The sequence below is a fragment of the Rhizophagus irregularis genome, chromosome 27 (genome assembly GCF_026210795.1).
Source record: "Rhizophagus irregularis chromosome 27, complete sequence".
Lineage (NCBI taxonomy): Eukaryota > Fungi > Glomeromycota > Glomeromycetes > Glomerales > Glomeraceae > Rhizophagus > Rhizophagus irregularis.
The window spans coordinates 2,360,125-2,380,567 of record NC_089455.1 but is presented as its reverse complement, the minus strand read 5'-3'; the positions used below and the strand labels follow the sequence as shown (position 1 = coordinate 2,380,567).

Sequence of the window (20,443 nt, the reverse complement as noted above, 5' to 3'; positions counted from 1 at the left end):
AACGAATAGGTGGTATGTAAGGTTGCTTGTCTAAACCTCTTCAAAATCCTACGATTAGTTTCGTCAAAATTTTACTATAGATTTATTATAGTTTCGGCAGAGTTTCAGCAGTTTCGGCATTTATAATAAGTTTCAGCAGTTTCGCCTTTCTCCAAAGTTTTGCCAGTTTTTTAATATAACTTTAATATAGTTTCGGCAGAATTTCACTTTTCGGCGAAACGCCATCTTGCCTAAACCCCTAGGTTTCGGCAAGCAACCTTAGTGGTATGATAAAATAACAAAAATAACAGAATTTATTGAATAAAACGCGCAAACTGCATAACGTGTACCTTATCAGTTATTTTATAAATCACGTGATTTGTGTGCTTATGCAGGGGGGATTTTACATATATTTACTATAATATGAGTCCAACGTTTGGTGTGATTAAGGTTGCTTGCCGAAACCTAGGGGTTTAGGCAAGATGGCATTTCGCCGAAAAGCGAAATTCTGCCGAAACTATATTAAAGTTATATTAAAAAACTGGCGAAACTTTGGAGAAAGGCGAAACTGCTGAAACTTATTATAAATGCCGAAACTGCTGAAACTCTGCTGAAACTATAATAAATCTATAGTAAAATTTTGATGAAACTAATCGTAGGATTTTGAAGAGGTTTAGTATGGTGCTTGCACTTAGTGCGATTGTACTTATAACTAATAAAGTGATTATAAAAGGGGTATTTTATATATATATAAATTCGGACTAAAAAATGTGTGCCTTAAGAAGGGGAGTTCTTATATAGGAGGTGCCTATAAAGGGGGTCGACTGTATTTACAATATATATCAAATTTTATAATTTGACTAATTTTAAAAAGTTGTTAATAGTAAAAGTATTTCAATAATCATCCAATTTTAATAAAATTTAATGACAATCATTTCAAAAGGTTATAAAATAGTATGTAAAATTTGAGGATATATTATTTATAGAATTGTTGAATAAATTTACTATTACACAAAAATGCAGATCATTTAGTTAATATGTAAAATACTGATTGATATTTTGAAATATTTTATATATAATATCTACTAAAATTTTGCATACTGTTTTATAACCTTTAAAAGTGATCATATATTAAATTTTATTAAAATTGAATGATTATTGAAATACTTTTACTATTAATGACTTTTTAAAATTAGTCGAATTATAAAATTTAATAAATATTGTAAATATATAAAATATTATTTTACCATAATATGTAATTTGCAATTAAAATTGTATTTACACAAAAAAATTGGTAATTATTCATGTAAACATTTTAAGTTTAATATTGGTTAATTTTTGCAAAAATCATAAATTTTTAATTTACCATAATATTTATTAAGAAACCTGCTTTTTATTTCTTAAGTAACCTGATTCCTTATAAAAACTTACATATATTTATATATTTAAAAATAATACTTATCTTTTACTAATAAGTTGCATTTGGAGGTTAAAATTATAAAAGTTAGCTTAATATAAATTTTTTATATAAATATTGTATTTTAAAATAAAAAAGGTATTTAAATAAGTAAAATAGACCCAAAGAACAAAAATATATAAAGTTTTATAATATATAACTTAAAAAAAATTATGTTATATAAATTATAAAAAATCATTATTTATTAATAATTACGAAAGAAATGAAATTTCCACTAGTTGTTAAGTAAAAAAATAGTAAATTAATTAATTATAAGATTTAGATATACTTTTAATTAAATCTGAAATAAGGTTATATTTAAATAAAAAATAAAAATGATTTGAAATTTTTATTAAATAAAAAAACTTTAAAATAATATTTATAATAATTAAAAAAAAACTTAAGATTCGATCCGCCTATGATCGACAGAAAATTACTATATAAATTCAGGGGAAATTTTATTGCAAAAAATAAACTAAATAGGCAAAATTTTGCCAATCAAAATCATCACAAATCATGTTGTGATACCAAGTCATGTGATGAAACTTAAAAATGTCAAGAAAAATATCGAGAAAAATATTTTCACATAGAAACTCACAATAAACGCTAAAATCTGACACCTACCGTGTCTTAAATATTCATTTATTCAGTAAAAATTGCTTCACGCATGAAAATTACTCAAATATTATTGTCAAAGGGATGGTTTTTTGGCTAAAAACAAGCGTAACTAACATACAAATAGAAAAGATCTAAAAATGAAAAATTCAACCTAAAATAACCTATCTGCTATATAAATCCTTCTAAAAGCCATTATTACCTATTGTTCTGGTAATTGTATGTTATTTTTTTTATATTATTGTTACAACACTTTCAAAAAGCTAATAATATTTTGCAAACTAACGCTAAGAGTTTGTGTGATGCACTCAAATTGAAAAACTAGATAAGAATACATATATCAAAACTTCCACCATTTGAAATTAATTTACGGGTTACTCCTCATGAAAATAGAAAGAGATCATAGTAACATGTAAACTAAAAGCAAGAGAAAATATTAGAATTATATAAAACAAGTAGTTTCAAACATATAAAATACATGAGAACATAATTTTAAGTGTTCATATATGTTAAAATAACGTAATATACGACTTGAAATTCTCGCATATATATATATACATACCTGTCAAATCTGACGCTGCCTCAAAGTAAAGTTTTGAACAAATAAATAAATTTCTCAATTTTTTTTTATTTTTTTCATCTTTGACATTTAAGGAATCATCATATGAATTTTGGTGCCACAGCATGATGATCTGCAGTTTTTATAGCCCATAAAATTTAGCCAATTTTGGCATTTTTATAATAACCTTACCCTGAATTTATATAGTAATTTTCTGTCGTTCATAGGCGGATCGGCTCTTAATATATTTAAAACATATATTTCAAAATTTTCAAAATTTGTATTTATAAAATTATTTAATTTAAAAAGAAAATTTTAATGATTTTTATAATATTAATTCATTAACTAGTAATTATAGAATAAAAAGATAAAATATAATTTATTAAATTGATTTTATTGAAATGTAATATATTGTAATAATATATTTTCTAGAATTAATAAGTATAATACTCAAATTTATATATTTAAAGTAAGATTTTGAAATTTATTTAGGGTTTGTTTCTAGTTATTACTTAATAGACAAAATTGTACATATGTTTTAATTAACAATATTTAAAAATTAATTTTATAATTTTAAGCTTCATATTAAATATTTTTTTTATCAAAATATCAAACCATTTGATTAAAAATTAGAAAAGCCCTATCCTTTTTATTTGAATTACAATTAATAATAGTTTTGAATGTTTATTAATACTTTTAATAATTTTTATTTTTGGCAAAAAATTTTTTTTTTATCAGTATAATGGATGCAATTATGGTTTCAGATATAAGATTGACAATTATTATGGTTGTAGGTTCAAATTCATGAATAAATTTTCAGTTTATATCAAAATTTTTGTCCTCTTCAATCTTTGAAATTTGTTTTCTCACTTTAACAAGCAACAATTGTTTTAAACTTTGGGTTTAAGGAATGTTTTTCTCAATTTGCCATGTATCAATACTTTTTTATTTTATTTTATTTTTTGTCTACAACTGAATGTAATATGTACAATGTTTATAGTGCATTGATCCAGGATTCCAGGAGATAATCCATCAAATCCATCACATACCACTTATAGCATTTGCAAAAGAAGGTATTAGTAAAGAATTAAAGTAATTAAAGGATAGTAGAAGTCAAAATTATTGAAAAAAGAATGGATAAGAGAAGTGGAAAACTTATTTGGGCTGGAGGAAGTGATCCTGGAGATGATAATATGGCGGTTGAATAATCAATTTATAAAATCAGTAAACTTATCGAATTATTCACTTTTTTAATTAACTGATCAGTTTTCAGTTTTCACTATTTCATTAATATATCGAATCAAACTGAAATAAATAATTAAAAAGAAATAAAGATTTGTCGATAATTTATTCTTCATAATTTTATGTTTAAAGTTTAATAGTAATTACTTAAAATGTCTTGGTCGACAACTAATAAAATCACATGACTACGCGCCGTGAAATACTTTAACTATTGGAATTAAAAAAAGAATGTCATGGAAAAGAGTTTCTTCCACAAATTTTAAGTATTTAATGAAGAAAATTAGTTAATAATAAAAAAATTATTTTAATTATTAAATCCAGAACTATTAGGGTTTCTCTCGTTAGTGAATTTTTCTTTAATATTACAATTTAAAGTAACTTTATTTAATATAGTACATAAAAATTTTTTGTTTCTAATAAAACACGAATTATAAATAAATGTTACACGAATCAAACGTCTAATATTATTAATATTAATATTATTACAATGCAAATTAATAACAGATTTTACTTAATAGATTATTTATTTACATATACAATATATTCTAAATAAATATTATTTTTAAATATTAGTTTTATCATAATGTATACTGCCAGGAGTTGGAATGACCATTTTTGCATTTTTACGTTTATCATAATACGCATTGCCAGGAGTTGGAATGGCTGATTGTTCATTTTTACGTCTTCTTATAAACAAGAAAATTACTATTAATATAATAATAATAAGTACTATTAAACCAACCGAAATACCAATTTTAACAACTAAATCATTTTTTGATCCTGATGAATTTGATGGTAAGGGAACTGATGACGTTGAATTAGTTGTTACTAATGAAGTAGGATCAAAAGAAGTCGTCCAAACATATTCTGAATCATTGCTAATATCAAGCAAAAGTACATCACTTTCGCCACTTGATCTATATTTAACTTCAGTAACGCCATTGGAACCTAAAATATTCATTATAAATAAATGAAAAAAAAAAAATAATAATAGCACAATTTTACTAATAAAGAAATAAAGAAATTCTTACCAAATGTTAAAACCATATATTTTCCAATTACATTGGCACAATGTTGACCACGTTTAAATACGGGACCTTTTCCTCTAGTTTTTGGTACATACCATTCAAAATTTGCAAGATTTAAGACATATAGATTATTATCATCACCATTAACGCCTCCAAAGAGGATTATTTTATCCCCATTTAACCCAAGTACTGTTGTTACGCCAGCATCACTAGGTGGAAAGTTTCCAATAGTAATTTTTGAATCCCATCTATCATTAATTGTATCATATATATATATCAATTTAAAATTATCTGAAATAGGCGCAAAAGTTTTATCACTTCCGCCCATGTAAACTAAATTTCCATTTGGTAATAAAGTAACACCATAACCAAGTCTTGATAAAGGAGCATCTTTTATTACACAATTTGAATTTATCGTATCACAAATAAATAATCCATTAGTACGTTTTACTCCTTGGGCGATAATATCAAACCCAGTAAGCAAATATATTTTTCCGGTATAATCAGTAACAGCTGTTATTTGATTCCTACCGATAGGTTTAACTCCTGAAAAATTTTGTGTATTCCATATATTACTTTGTGAATTATAAGAGAGAATTGATGTTTTATTATCATTCTCATTATTAAAAAGGTATATTGTTTCATTATTTACACCTCCAATACTTGCTGCCGAACCTCCGGTAAATATTGATGATAAAGATTCTAGAGGTAAATTTTTTGCATTATCCGGTATCGTTCTCCATGGCAAGTTTGAAGTATCAAAAGGAATTGATACATCAAGATAAAAAAATCTATCATCTGGAGTTTTTTGAGCATTTGCATTTTCGTTATCCATAAAACCACCATAAACGTAAAGTTTTTTTTCGATGTGAACTGTACTAAATAATTTACGTACATTAGGACTTAATTGAGCGTTTATAATTTGAGATAAACATAGTAACGTTATTAAGAATAACGTGAAATTTTTCATTTTTTTTTTCTTTTTTCTCAAAAAAAAGGGTAAGACGTTGATGACAAAAATTTTAAACGTATATAAATGAAATGATTAGTTTAAACTCCAAATGTTTCATAAAGAGTTTACTAAATTTAGAGTTAAATTAACTTTATTGTATTTCAATGAATCATTGAAAACCACTGTTTGTGAAACAAATAAATGCACTTGAAATTAAACTGTTTCAGATTCAGAAATGTTTGTTTCCAATTTCTGAACCCTCATAAAGACAACCTGTTTGTCAACCGGTTTAGTGATTCCGGTTGGCTGACAATTAAAAAATGCGGCTGCGTGAGTTTAAGATGAAAAAAAAAAAAAATTTTTAATGAACTTAATATTACCGATAATTTCTATATATAGTAATTCTTTTTTTATTCATATAATGAGTGGGGCTTACCACTTGACAGTCAATAAACTCGACACTAAAATCCTGATCAAAATTCCAACAGTTATTGAAACTTGACAGTATAAAATCCTGACAAAACCCAAAGTTTTTTTTTTAAAAAAAAAAAATTTAAAAAATGATGAGTCTTAAAGTATTATATTCGGCCATTTGCATCGTTAATAAAATTACTAACACAAAATATTTAAATTATCACAAAATATTTGTAAAATTTTAATTCCAATTAGTGGATTTTTTTTTTTTAGTCAGAAAATCGAATTTTTTAAAATAACGTGAAATTTGTGAGCTTGTGATATCGCAAAAAAGATAAAAACAAGTAGATGTTTAAGCTGATGTATTCTTCGTGATGAGCAACGTTCAAAGCGAAAAAAGACCTTAATTGATAAAGAAGATTATTGATAATCGGGATAGCCTACAACCTTTTCTTTATAATTTGATTATGAGATTATGGATGTCGGGATTCCAACCACAAATATTTGTTTCCTCTAATTCAACAAGTGACGATTGTTTTTCCTATCCATTTAAACATTGGGCTAAATAAATGCACGTATAAGTATTTTTTTTTTTTGTTCATAATCGAATGTAATATATTCTTTACAGTGTACAAACACATTCTATGTTAAAAATTGTGCATGCACAAACATTGAAACGACATATATTAGTTTAAGCGGCATCAAATCAATCATATACAACTTTTATGCAGAAGATATTAATAAAAAGTCTTTAATAAATTAAATAAATGGGAAGAAATTTGGCCCGGAAGAAGTGACACAAATTTAATTAATAAAAGTCAAAGTTCAATTCTTTACAGTAAATTTAATGAATTGAATGAATTGTATAAATTAATAATTGTCAAATACAGTAACACACAAAATCAGTTTATGACGCGAATGACGCACGGGTGACGCAATGGTCACGTGGTATAAATTTTTAGATACTACTTAAACGAGAAGTAGAATTTTATAGGAAAGTTAGGAAAGTTTATTTACAAATATTATAAGAACAACATTTAATGAAGAAAATTCGTTAATAATAAAATTTAAAAAATCAATTTAATTATTAATATTACAATTTAGAGTAATATTTTATTATAAAATTTAAATTATTGCACTTAAATATTTTTAAAGTTTCTAATAAGACGTAATTTATAATAAAAAAAAAGAATTTTTGCATACGAAGATAAACGTTACATAACAATGTATTCAATAAAATTCGCCAAATCTTATGTTTAAAGATCTACTACACCTTACAAAAAATATATAATAGCTGTATATTATTACAATGCAAATTAATAACAGATTTTACTCACTAGATTATATATAATAAATTCTAAATACGATGATGTTGTTTTTAAATATTCTAAAGTTTAGATTTGTCATGATGCAACGCATAATCATCGCCAGGAGTCGGAATGACATTTGCATTTCTTTTACGTCTTCTTACAAACATGAAAACTCCTATTGATATAATAATTAGTACTAATAAACCAACAATAAAACTAATTTTAATAATAAAATATTTTTTCGATTTTGACGGTAAGGATGGTAAGGAAACTGATGACGTGGAGTTATTTGTTAACGAAGAAGGGTCAAAAGAAGTCGTCCAAATATATTCTGATTCACTACTAATGTCAAGCAAAAGTACATCACTTTCACCAACCGTTCTATATTTAGCTTGAAGGACACCATTGGAACCTAAAATAATTGTTATAAATATAAATAAGAAGAATAACAATAAATAATTTTACTAATAAAAGTACGCTTACCAAATGTTACAACCATATATTTTCCAATTACATTAGCACAATGTTCACCGCGTTTAAATACAGGACTTTTTCCTCTAACTTCTGGTACATACCATTCATAGTTTGTAGTATCCAATACATATAAATTATTATTATCACCATTATTACCTCCAAAAAGAATTATTTTATCCCCACTTAATCCAAGTACTGTTGTTATACCAACATCTGCAGGTGGGATGTTTCCAGTAGTAACTTTTGAATCCCATTTATCATTAATTGGATCGTATAAATATATCACTTTAAAACCATCTGAAATAGGAACATAATTTCTATCCCCTCCGCCCATGTAAACTAAATTTCCATTTGGTAATAAAGTAACACCATAACCAAGTCTAGACAAAGGAGCATCTTTTATTACACAGTTTAAATTTATTGTATCACAAATAAATAATCCATTGGCACGATTTACCTCTTGAGCAGTGAAATCAAACCCAGTAAGTAAATATATTTTCCCGTTATTATCAGTAATAGCTCTCATTTGGTTTCTACCAATAGGTCTAACTCCAGATAAATTTTGTGTATTCCATACATTATTTAATGAATTGTAAGAGTGAACTGGTGATGTTGTATTATCCTTTTCATTATTTAAAAAGAATATCGTTTCATTTTTTACACCTCCAACACTTGCTGCCAAACCTCCGGTAAATATTGATGACAAAGATTCTAGAGGTAAATTTTTTGCATTATCTGGTATCGCTCTCCATGGCAAGTTTGAAGTATCAAAAGGAATTGATACATCAAGATAAAAAAATCTATCATCTGGAGTTTTTTGAGCATTTGCATCTTCTTTATCCATAAACCCACCATAAATGTAAAGTTTTTTTTCGATGAAAACTGCACTAAATAATTTACGTAAATTAGGGCTTAGCTGAGAGTTTACAATTTGAAGTAAACATGACAATGTTATCAAAAATAATGTGAACTTATTCATTTTCTCTTTTTCTTTTCTTTCTTTTTTTTTTTTTAAGAAAAAGATAGGTCGACAATGATAAAAGTTTGTGTACATATATAAATGAAATGCCGATCTGCAAGATAGTATGCGGAAATCCCAAATGTTTCATGGAAAGTTTTCTAAAATTAGAGTTTTTTTTTTTGATAAAGACATTTCATTAACTTTTATTGTATAACAATAAAAAATTGTGTCTTAATTTATTTGCAAAAAATAGAAAAATATTATTTGTGGAGCAAATAAATGCATTATAATCGTTTCAATTTGAAATTAAGTTGTCTCATTATATAAAGAATCAGAAATGTTGGTTTGTCTTTGAGTTTCCGATTATAGCTAGTTTCATAAAAACTAAGTCCAAGACAATACTGTATATTGTGATATAGTTCGTCGCAAAAATAGCCGCCTAAGCTTAGCGATTCCGGATAATTGCCCAAATCAGGAATACAGGAATATAAATGAGAGTTTTTATTTTTAACAAATTTCTTAATTTTCTTGTTTATGTATATACTGTGTAAATTAGTTGTTTCTGATATACGGCAATTATTGTGATTATAGATTCAACTTCGTGAATGAATTTATTTTTTCAGAGCAGAACAGAGAGATAGTAAAGTTTTGTCCTTGAATATTAGTTTTTCTAATTTAACATAGTGACGATTTAAACTTTGAGCCAAATAATGTTTTATTCTTCAATTTATCACATATCAATGTTTTTTTTCTTCTTGCTAACAGCTCAATGTAATACATCCTTTATAGCACATAAACACTCCATGCAAAACAATGCGCATGTTTTATCACGTTATTGCAAAATAAGTGTGACAATGATGAGAGAGATAGCGGAGATACGTGATCGCGTTCATGACCATACATGACTAATAACGGGCACAAAAAAAAAATTCACAAGGCCTTTCTCCTTCATGCATTATTATCACAAAACGATAATAAGTAAAACTATGTACTGTATATATAATCATAATACGAGAAACGAATAAGTGATCAGACCTTGGAAGGGATTCTATGCACACATCTGGATATTAATGAAAGCGTATACGAAAATTTAAAGTAAATATGACAAATAGTACTCCGTGTCATTTATTAGTAAAGAGACAACCTCTATTAACATAATATAGACATTACGTTGTTTACTAGTAAAACCATGTGAAATTTGAAGGCGGATTTAGAAGACGAAGTACAGATATACATTGAAGAAGCCAAATACAAAAAAATCAACCTGCGTTATGCTAGTTAGAACTCATAAAAGTTGTTAATCTAGATTTACCTCCAGAAGTATTATTCTTTGACAATTTAAGCCAACGATAAATCACACGATGATTCCTTTTCTTTAGTTCGACAATATATTTGATAATTTACAATTTATGTAATGCATTTTTTGCTGTACTATTTAATTTTTTAATTGTATTAATTGCTTAACTTTGAATCTAGTCGGGGATGCATATTTTTATTATGAGTTAGTCCATTTCCGCATTTTTTGCATGGCATTGAAGGAATTGTTCCATTCCGTTTTTGCAATACTCTCTTTTCTTTAAAACCAATTGGCCTATTATATATATTTACAAGAGAGTTTGGTATAAAATTTCTTTTTTATCATTTTTGCGAAAGTCATAATTATTAATTTTTCGTCGTCTTGTATGAGGAAATTTTTAAATATCTACATATCACAATTTCATGACTTTTCTTGCAGACCTACTGTATCTTTCTAGATTTTTGCAATAGATATACAATTTAATTGATATAAATGCTAATACAAATAATTATTATTATTAAAGAATAGTCGTAATTTTGTACAATAATTTTTTAATACACATTTTGATTAAATTTGAAGTAAATATTAAACATATGTCGCACAAATAATTAAGGTTGCCTGCCTAAACCTCTCCAAAATTCTACGATTAGTTTCTCTAAAATTTTACTATAGTTTTATTATAGTTTCGGCAAGGTTTTGGCAGTTTCGGCATTTATAATAGGCTTCGTCAAGTTTCGCTTTTATCCAGAGTTTCGCCAACTTTTTAATAAGACTTTCATATAGTTTCGGCAAAGTTTCACCATTTCGGCATTTCGCCAACTTGCCAAAACCCTCTAGTTTCTCCAGCAACTTTACGCACAATACAAGAAAATTTTTGTCGATGCCTTACATTTGAGCAAAATTTTGCTGTATACTTTGGCAATTTCTCAAACAGGGTTCACTATATAAAAAATTTCATATTCAGGGGCCCTATTTATCCATAAAAATAGACTTTTTACTATTGATATTGATTTTTTAATTTCTTATAATTCCAATCCATACTTTAATGAGAGTGTTTGATTAGTAATTTCCTTTCATTCAAAATTTTTTTTCACATTTGGAAAAGGGACACATATAGGCAATAAAATTTTCCCGCCGATAAAGATACAGCATGTTTACAAAATAACATCGTGAATGACTTGAGAGAGAATGAAAAAAATCTCATTACTAAATTCTGAACACGGATACTATGAGAATTAGTCTGCGAAATTTAAGTACAGTATGTGTGATTTCTATTTCTTAATACACACGGATACACAATACACCAACAAAAATACAAGGTAAAAAACTTTATTTTTATATCTAAAGATCTATTTATATTTCAATGTTTTTATAGCAATTAATTAATTAGATTTTAATAACAAAATTGAAACTTTTTAAAAGTATAAGTTTATGCACTTATACAAAATATATTTAAATAAAAAAAATTTAATGTAATTCTTTTCCTCAAGTATATTCAATTAGTAAATATCATGACTTTTAATCCAAAGATACACAATCTTTACCTCTTCTGGTCATCTAATATTTGGGTTCTTTGAGAATGGATAATAGCCATTATTGTACCAGTCAAAATCAATTAACATTGCCCAAATGTTCTCAATGTTTTTATGTACTACGATGTTTGTGCTCAAAAATAGCCAAAAAATAATTTACTTTCATGAAGCGACTTAATTACCGTCTTAACATCATGTAAGACATTTGAATACTCACTCATCAGAATGATCAGATGTTGTAAAGTGTCCCCTTCATTATATTTTCATTACAATTATTTCCATGTTATAAATCACTTCATCGATTGCGCAGAGAAGCTTTGGCACAAGCCCTTTAGAAATGAACAACTCATGTATTTTACATTATAATGATGGATAAATTTCGTGACAATCTGCTGTTTATCGTTTTGTTATGACTTTCCAAATTAATGTAGACAAATGATATTACGTTATTATCCTTAGTTTATTGATCAGGGAAGGGTAAAATCGTTGTTTATCAGGATCGTATGGGCATAGATTTTATAAAACTCCTTTAAATGGCCCAAAAGCAAGATATAAAGATTCAAACAATCATGCGATTTTTTGAAGCTGCTTTAATGGTATCATACCAGTAAGGTATATTACACTTAAAACACCTTGTACTAGTTAAATTGTTTATTATTCTTTATGTATTTTTCATGGTGATCTACAAGCTAAATATACAAAAGATCAAGTGTGAGAGTGACGACGTACTTTTGCTTGAATATGTTTGGACGATTTCATTTAATCCTATTCCATTAACAACTGATTCCCAATCACCAAATTTACCATCAACATAAAAAAAAATATTAAAAATTATGAATAAAATTATTATAGCTTCAATAATAGTTACTAGTATTTTATCACTGAGTGCTTTTTTTTTATGAGAAGACGTAAAAATCATAAATATAATTTTTTAGTAACGTTAAAAATGAAGATTTAATATTTATTATATTTAATAACTCCGATAGTCGGATGTAAATTAATTTGTGTAATTTCACACAGATCATGATCTGATTCATAAAATGAAATTTACAAAACAGAATAGATCATCGCACTGACGATCTTAATACGATATGAGATGTTACACGCATCCTATTTCCAAGGACGATGTTTTTCTGTATTCGCATCCAATTACAAAATTTGTTTTTTGGATTATGTATCTAATTCGGTAATCTATTTTATAAAAAAAAACACAAATAATGGTCTCTAAAATTTTATTATTAATTTATTAATTTGTACTAGTTTAATGTATATATGATAACTGATAAGAATTATTACAGGTCGCCGCAGAAAAACCATCTTTCAGAAATTTGCTCATGATTGGTTGGGACTTGGGACATTGCCACGTTATTATACTATTTATACTTTAAGATCGGCATAAAACAACTAAAAGTGTAATTACTGGGCTAGAACATTCTTAATTTTAATGTAAAAAATCGATTCAATTCCATGTATGGATATTGGGATTTTTGATTTCCGTCAATTTAATACTTATTAAGTTTAACATTGTATTTCAGATATCTGATATTGGTCATTTCTATATTTGACCAACTAATTTTAGTGAACCCTATTCCTGAAACGTCTTTTATTATTTATTTAATCTTTTCTAAACAATACAAAACTTTCTTTCTAAAAATTCTTAAAAATGAAAAATTTTATTCTATTCTCTATATCATTATGTTTACTTCAGGTTATAATAAAAGTGAACGCTCAGTTAAGCCCCTCTTACCGTAAATTACATAGCGCGGTTCTTGTTGAAAAAAAGCTCTATATTTTTGGTGGATTTGGTGAACTTAATTTATCCCCCGAAAATGAGACTAATTATAATAAAAATCCTGATGACAGATTTTTTTATCTTGATGTATCAACTTCATTCGATACTTCAAACTTACCATGGAGACCAATACCGGATAATGTAAACAATCTTCCTTTAGGATCATTGGCATCAATAGTTACTGGAGGTGTGGCAGCAAGTATTGGAGGTGTAAAAAATGAAACGATATTCTTTTTTAATAATGAAAGAGATAATGCAATAAAATCAGACCCTCCAGTTCACTCTTACAATTCACCAAATAATGTATGGAATACACAAAGTTTTTCTGGAGTTAGACCTATAGGTAGAAATCAAATGAGAGTTGTTACTGATTATAGCGGAAAAACATATTTGCTTACTGGATTTGATTTTACCGTTCAAGGAGTAAAACGTTCTGATGGATTATTTGTTTGCGATACAATAAATTTAAATTGTGCAATCAAAGATGCTTCTGTTTTTTCTAGACTTGGTTATGGTGTTACTTTATTACCAAATGGAAATTTAGTTTACATGGGCGGAGGTGATAGAACTTATATCCCCGTTTCAAATGGTTTTGATTTGATATTTCTGTATGATCCAATTAAGGATAGATGGGATTCAAAAATTACTACTGGAAACATTCCACCTAAAGATGTTGGTATAACAACAGTACTTGGTTTAAATGGGGATAAAATAATTCTTTTTGGAGGTTTTAATGGTGATAATAATGATTTATATGTATTGGATACAACAAGTTTTGAATGGTATGTACCAAAAGTTAGAGGAAAAGGTCCTGTATTTAAACGTGGTGAACATTGTGCTAATGTAATTGGAAAATATATGGTTGTAACATTTGGTAAGCGTACTTTTATTAATAAAATTCGTGACTATTATTTTCTTGTTTATTTACTTATAGTAATTATTTTTAGGTTCCAATGGTGTTGTTAGTTCTAAATATAAGGATAGCGGTGAAAGTGATGTACTTTTGCTTGATATTAGCAATGATTCAGAATATGTTTGGACAAATTCTTTTGACCCTACTTTACCAGCAACTAAGTCCGCATCACCAGAGCAATTATCATCAAATCCAAAAACAAATATAAGTGTTATAGTTGGTTGTGTAGTTGGTGTAATATTGTTGATTGGTATTATATCGATAGTCGCTTTCTTATTTATAAAAAGGCGTAAAAATACAAATAAAGCTATTCCGACTCCTGGTGGTACTGATGGAATTCCTAGTAATGCTGGAATTCCTAGTGAACAAGAATTATCTTCTAGAAGAAGAAATGTAATATAATATTTATTTTATTTTAAATCGTGTATATTGTGTATTTTTAGTAATATATTTAATGTATTTTAATAAAAAATATTTCTGGGAGGAATTTCGCCTAGCATTAGAAGTTTCAAATCCCCCGGATTACTGACTGAAACACGGAGATTGTTACAATTACCAATAATAGAGTTCAAATTATTTAAATTATTTAAATTGAAACCAATTTAAGATTATGCCAAGACTAGTGTATGAGTTAATATTTTATTAATTAGTACGTTTAATTAAACTCTCATTTTGTAAATTATGATCACTTTAAATTGTCTAAGATTTAATTATGTTATATTGTGCTTTTTTCATCATATACATTATTTCATAAATAATAAAAATTATCCAATAGTTATCAGGAATCTTAACGCTAGGCTAGTTCATGATCATCTATCAAATTATATTTTCATAATTTTTATCGTGAAATACTAGTACTAGTCTATCTTCTCATCTATAAACCGCTCTTGATCACCATTTTACAATATCTTCGTCAACTTTTATTCACAATGGTTCCAAATATATCAAACCATTGAACTACTCAAACCTAATACTTGCATTCTTCAGCACGTCGCGTTAATTTCTCGAAGTTTTTGCTTTGAATTTGTCCAGCCATAAGAATTAATCAGGTCTGAGTGTCAATTATAGAATAAAAGTCAAGTTTCGGCCGTGATACGATAAAATTATGGAATTCCGAGGATTGCTAAAAAAAGTGAAAGGAGTTATAAAATAGCTTACTCGAGAAAGGAATTAATAATGTAAAACGTTCTTACGATCAAATTCCGTTAAAATTGCTGGTGTCGTAGAGATTGTTGGCTACATTTTTACTTTTATTTATAAATAAAAATTTTTGAATGGTTTAATAGTGAAATAAGTAAATAGGTGAGAAAGAAGTGGAAATTCTAGTTGAAAAGCTTCTAAGACATGATAACATAATATTGTGATTAGAAACATAGAGTTTTATATTATTAACATAATCTAACTTGATAGTTTAATCGACAAAAGCTACGTAATGTCTATTATTTAATTTCAACAATTCTTTTATATCCTGTCTCTGATAGTCTGAAGCATCACCTTTTTCTTGAACTATTAATAAGTTTGCGTGTAGAAGGAAAGGAACTCTTGGATCAACTCAACCAAGACTTCAGAATTCCTCGATTATCCATTTATCAAATTCCTGTTATAGGCTAGTGTAAATAAAAGTTGCATAGAAAAGATTATCGTTAATCTAACTTGAATTTCATGTCCTTAGTTAAAATAAATTTTTATGCAAGTTATATTTATATTTATTTTATTAACTATCTGTTAGCTTCGCATTTTCTTATTTAATCTTGGAAATTGTAATATATAAATATATAAATAGCATGACTTCAACATCTTATTCAATACCAACAGAACTCGGAAGTCCAATACCAGCGAATACATCACATGCAATATCAGTTACATTACCAACATGGCAAGATAATGTTGATTATGAAGAAGCAGCGGAGAGGGTAGTTAGTCGTATGACATGTGGCTATCCAAGATTTTTCATTCATCCTCAAATAAAACAGGTGAACTATATTTATTTTAAGAAATAATAATTTTTTTTTTTACCTTTAACGAATAAGAACTTGCTTTATTTATTTTTCACAATTACCAAAGTTGATTACAACGTGTGATCAAAAATTTGCAAAACCAACAGAAACATGTTTATTATTTCCAAGTCGTAAATCAGCGCGAAGATGTCGAGATTTTATTCTTCAATATTATAAACAAACGTCACCAACATCCCCGTCAACTTCTCCAACACCATGTGTTCGATTAGCTGAAATTACAGTTATTCCTCCTGACCAAGCGAAATCATCATTTCAAGGGAGTGTAACTCTTCATGTAGTTTTATTTCCTAAAGATGCATTTCCTATAGCGAAATCGTATTGGCAACATGCAGGAGAAGGAATAAGTTCAAGATGTGCCGAATATTCCTTAAATATTATGCAAGCTAAACATGATGAAAAAAGTTCTATTACCGAGAATTGTAACGAAAAATCATCAATTTCTTTAAGAAGGCCAATCTTTCACAAACGTTATTCTTCAAATATTCGAACATCAAATATTACAAATAATGATTCTACTTTTAGTAATATAACTGAACCTAAATCGCCAACGTCACCAACTGATTCAACTTTTGCTGAAAAATCAGCTACCGTAGAAGAAAATTTTTATGTAGAAGAAAGATATGGTCGTAATCTTCCTATCACATTTGCAGATAAAGCTAAAATCGCACTTAGAAGAAGAATTGCTGGTGTTCTTGGCGTTGAAGAGCAAAATAATGCTAGCGAAATCGATGATTTGGATGGGGTTATAAATAGAAAAATCGAGAGTACGAATGTTACTGAAAGAGGTATTAAAGGTGTTACCGAGGATGACGTATTTTTATTTTCTACTGGGATGAGTTCAATTTTTCACGCTCATAGATACATCATGAGTGCTTTTCCTCCAAACAAAAGCATCTGTTTCGGGTAAATATTACATTTGGAGAAAATTTAGTCAAAAAAATCTTAATCCCATTTATTTATTTTTTTCTTCGGTTTTATTAGATTTCCGTATGTCGATACATTGAAAATTTTGGAAAAGTTTGGACCAGGATGCCATCTTTACGGAAATGGAACGTCGGAAGACATTGATCAAATAGAGAATTTATTAGAATCAGGAGAAAAAATTTCAGCATTATTTTGTGAATTTCCATCAAATCCATTGTGTAAATCACCAGATTTAAAAAGATTAAGTTCATTAGCTGATAAATACGATTTTTTACTTGTAGTTGATGAAACTATTGGTAATTTTGTTAATGTTAGCGTATTAGAATGGGCCGATATTTTAGTTTCTAGTCTAACTAAAATTTTTAGTGGTGCTAGTAATGTTATGGGTGGTGGGTGAGTAAATATTTATATAATTTTAAAGAAACAAAAATCAATGGGTGATTAACTTTTATTTTATCATATCAAAAATACAGGTTGGTGTTGAATCCTCAAAAAAAACATTATGAAAAATTGAAACAGGTAATCGAACAGGACTATGAAGATTTAATTTGGAGTGAAGATGCTATTTTCTTAGAAAGGAATTCTAGAACTTTTCGTGATCGTATTCTAAAAATCAATGAAAGTACTGAAGAATTATGTGATTTTCTTTCGAAAAGCCCGAAAAGTAAGCATAAAATCAATTTCTTTCATATAATAAAAGTGAAGTATCTTTATATATATATATATACACAAAATTTTAACTTTTTGCTTTTTAACAATTTTTAGTTAAGGAAGTATATTATCCAAAATATATTACACCAGAAATATATTCACAATATAAGAAAATAAACGGAGGTTACGGAGGATTATTTTCATTAACTTTCTATTCATCAAAAGCTTCACAACAATTTTTTGATTCTTTACCCATAGCAAAGGGACCTTCATTGGGTACAAATTTTACTTTAGCTTGTCCTTATACTATCCTAGCTCATTATTTTGAATTAGATTGGGCTTCTAAATTTGGTGTTGAAGCCAATTTAGTTAGAGTTAGCGTTGGCTTGGAAGATAGAGAAATGTTGTTGAAAGGATTTCAAAAAGGATTAGATTCTATTACTGATGAGGAGGAAATTGTGAAAAATGCAGATGTAATATGTATCGATAAATAACATCAGTGTATAATGAATATTAAAGGTAATAATTATAAAGTGTGGGAAATAAAAATTATAAAATTAATATGGGAGAGATGACGAATATATAGATATATTTTCAAATATTTAAATAAAGAAAAATAATAATATTTCCAATCTCTACGGAGATTTTATTTATAAGTTAGCATGGTGAGATATATAAAATTTAAACAAGTATTTTACTATTAACAAAATAAAGAAGGGCTAATCATTTTTAGAAGTTTGTTCAGACAATGCGATATATAAAATGATTCGTATTAGCATAATATTTTATACATATAGATATTTTATCGGTTAATTTATATCCTATTTAGTGTTAAGTAAAAAATAAGACTATTGCAAAAAAAAAAATAAGAGATAATTTTTGTCTCACTCCTCAGGCTTGTGAAAATAGTTTTATCAAATCCGTTAGAGAAACAACATTATCAACTTTTTTGTCCTCATTAACGACCCATAAACGATGAATATGATTATCAACAATTGTTTTTAGTGCGTCTTTAAGTGCAACATCTTTTGTGACTGTAATTGGATTCAAAGTTGATTCCGCTTTAGGAAGGGTCTATAAATATAAAGGAATAAGGATTTTTAGTGAATATAAAATAAAATGAAATAATAGTTTTTAAAATATTTTTGTACATACAGCCAAGAACTTGAGAACTGGTAAGACGAGATTATTGATGGATTCATAATTAAGACCACGTAAGTCAGATACAGAGAGAGTACCAATTAATTTTTCGGTATCACTATAACGAAAGAAGAATAAATTAATCTTTAATAAATTCATCAATTTTAAAATATATTTATAACAAATATAACTTACTGTTGTATAATTGGTATTCCCGTAAGACTTTTTTCAGCCATTCTGCGATAAACATTTAAAGCAGTTTCATTATCTTTTCCAATAACAACATTACGAGGTCCAGAAAGACCAAAACCTTCTAAGGAACGATCCAAATCAATCCCTGATAAACATTCAGGATTGGCTTGTATATATCTTATAATATCAGTTTGAGTTATGACATACGGTGGAACTTTGTCAGTGTAGTCAATAACCAAACATCGATGAATACCGTTAGAAAATGCTTCAAGGACCTATAAATAATAATAATAAAAAAAAAACTTGTTAAGACTAAAGAAATATTTTTTAAAAAACAGTTCGAGATTTTTAGAAATGTATTTTTTACCGAAATAATAGGTTCGTTAGCATCAGCTTTAAACATTCTATAACTTTCTCTATCAGCATCCAAAGTCATAACAACTTCAATTTGATTATTTAAACTAAGACTTTTTTCACTATCCAATTTGCTTGGCAACTTTTCATCAGCGACAGCTTCTTTAATAATGTAATTTAATACATCAACTAAATTTACTATAGTAACTATACTATCGGAATCATGAGAATAAATTGGTAGAGAAGTAATATTATGTTCTTCCATTTTTTTCAATGCTTCACGAACTGTAATAGTTGGTTTTGCCGCAATTAATAAGGGCTTGTTCGAAGAACCTCTAATTTCTGAAGGTGTTAATTTAGCTAATTTAGTCGCCATTATTTTTTTTTTAAAAAAAAAAGAAAAAGAAAATTTGTTTTTTTTTCCTCCGATTATCCCGATAATATTTATAGATCGTTGATCGGGTTACTGCGGACTGGATCAGGTCACGCCATCTAATCTAACTCACGCAATTCTAAATTAGTAAATAACTTTAACTATACTATAATGAGAACAGCTCATCCTACCTATACGGTATCACTTCACAAGACGATAAATAGTGTTACACAATCTACGTAATCATGTCACCTTGACTATTCAGAA

The 20,443-nt window shown here is 27.3% G+C and overlaps 5 protein-coding genes across 5 annotated transcripts; 2 read left to right on the top strand and 3 right to left on the bottom strand.

Moving 5' to 3' along the window:
* Positions 1–4,413: 4,413 nt before the first annotated feature.
* On the bottom strand, positions 4,414–5,864 carry OCT59_018402 (uncharacterized protein; the record flags this gene model as incomplete). The annotated part of the gene is made up of 2 exons (XM_025317370.2): positions 4,883–5,864; positions 4,414–4,799 (listed from the first exon to the last, which is right to left on the bottom strand). Exons 1-2 carry the CDS (start codon positions 5,847–5,849, stop codon positions 4,414–4,416), a joined length of 1,353 nt encoding a protein of 450 aa, XP_025178505.1. The 5' UTR covers positions 5,850–5,864.
* A 902-nt stretch (positions 5,865–6,766) lies between these two features.
* OCT59_018401 (uncharacterized protein) lies at positions 6,767–9,053 on the bottom strand. The gene is made up of 2 exons (XM_025317369.2): positions 8,039–9,053; positions 6,767–7,967 (listed from the first exon to the last, which is right to left on the bottom strand). The coding sequence occupies exons 1-2, from the start codon at positions 9,006–9,008 to the stop codon at positions 7,633–7,635; spliced, it is 1,305 nt and encodes a 434-aa protein (XP_025178504.1). The 5' UTR covers positions 9,009–9,053; the 3' UTR covers positions 6,767–7,632.
* A 4,429-nt stretch (positions 9,054–13,482) lies between these two features.
* Positions 13,483–14,926, top strand: OCT59_018400 (uncharacterized protein; the record flags this gene model as incomplete). Its single annotated transcript, XM_025317367.2, has 2 exons — positions 13,483–14,485; positions 14,559–14,926. The coding sequence occupies 2 exons, from the start codon at positions 13,483–13,485 to the stop codon at positions 14,924–14,926; spliced, it is 1,371 nt and encodes a 456-aa protein (XP_025178502.2).
* Positions 14,927–16,308: 1,382 nt separating this feature from the next.
* Positions 16,309–18,771, top strand: OCT59_018399 (uncharacterized protein; the record flags this gene model as incomplete). Its single annotated transcript, XM_025309294.2, has 5 exons — positions 16,309–16,497; positions 16,589–17,445; positions 17,524–17,859; positions 17,940–18,130; positions 18,232–18,771. 5 exons carry the CDS (start codon positions 16,309–16,311, stop codon positions 18,609–18,611), a joined length of 1,953 nt encoding a protein of 650 aa, XP_025178501.1. The 3' UTR covers positions 18,612–18,771.
* On the bottom strand, positions 18,713–20,188 carry OCT59_018398 (uncharacterized protein). The gene is made up of 4 exons (XM_066148749.1): positions 19,817–20,188; positions 19,453–19,724; positions 19,273–19,375; positions 18,713–19,191 (listed from the first exon to the last, which is right to left on the bottom strand). Exons 1-4 carry the CDS (start codon positions 20,177–20,179, stop codon positions 19,009–19,011), a joined length of 921 nt encoding a protein of 306 aa, XP_066004645.1. The 5' UTR covers positions 20,180–20,188; the 3' UTR covers positions 18,713–19,008.
* Between the last annotated feature and the right edge of the window lie 255 nt (positions 20,189–20,443).

What these genes read in the sequence shown, in the direction of transcription:
- OCT59_018401 (XM_025317369.2), bottom strand. Translation starts at nt 9,008, where the DNA reads ATGAATAAGTTCACATTATTTTTGATAACATTGTCATGTTTACTTCAA. An exon ending in ATATATGGTTGTAACATTTG is followed by an intron (nt 7,968 to 8,038) that starts GTAAGCGTACTT and finishes CAATTATTTTAG; the next exon opens with GTTCCAATGGTGTCCTTCAA.
- OCT59_018398 (XM_066148749.1), bottom strand. Translation starts at nt 20,179, where the DNA reads ATGGCGACTAAATTAGCTAAATTAACACCTTCAGAAATTAGAGGTTCT. An exon ending in GGAATACCAATTATACAACA is followed by an intron (nt 19,376 to 19,452) that starts GTAAGTTATATT and finishes CTTTCGTTATAG; the next exon opens with TGATACCGAAAAATTAATTG. An exon ending in CAGTTCTCAAGTTCTTGGCT is followed by an intron (nt 19,192 to 19,272) that starts GTATGTACAAAA and finishes TTATATTTATAG; the next exon opens with ACCCTTCCTAAAGCGGAATC.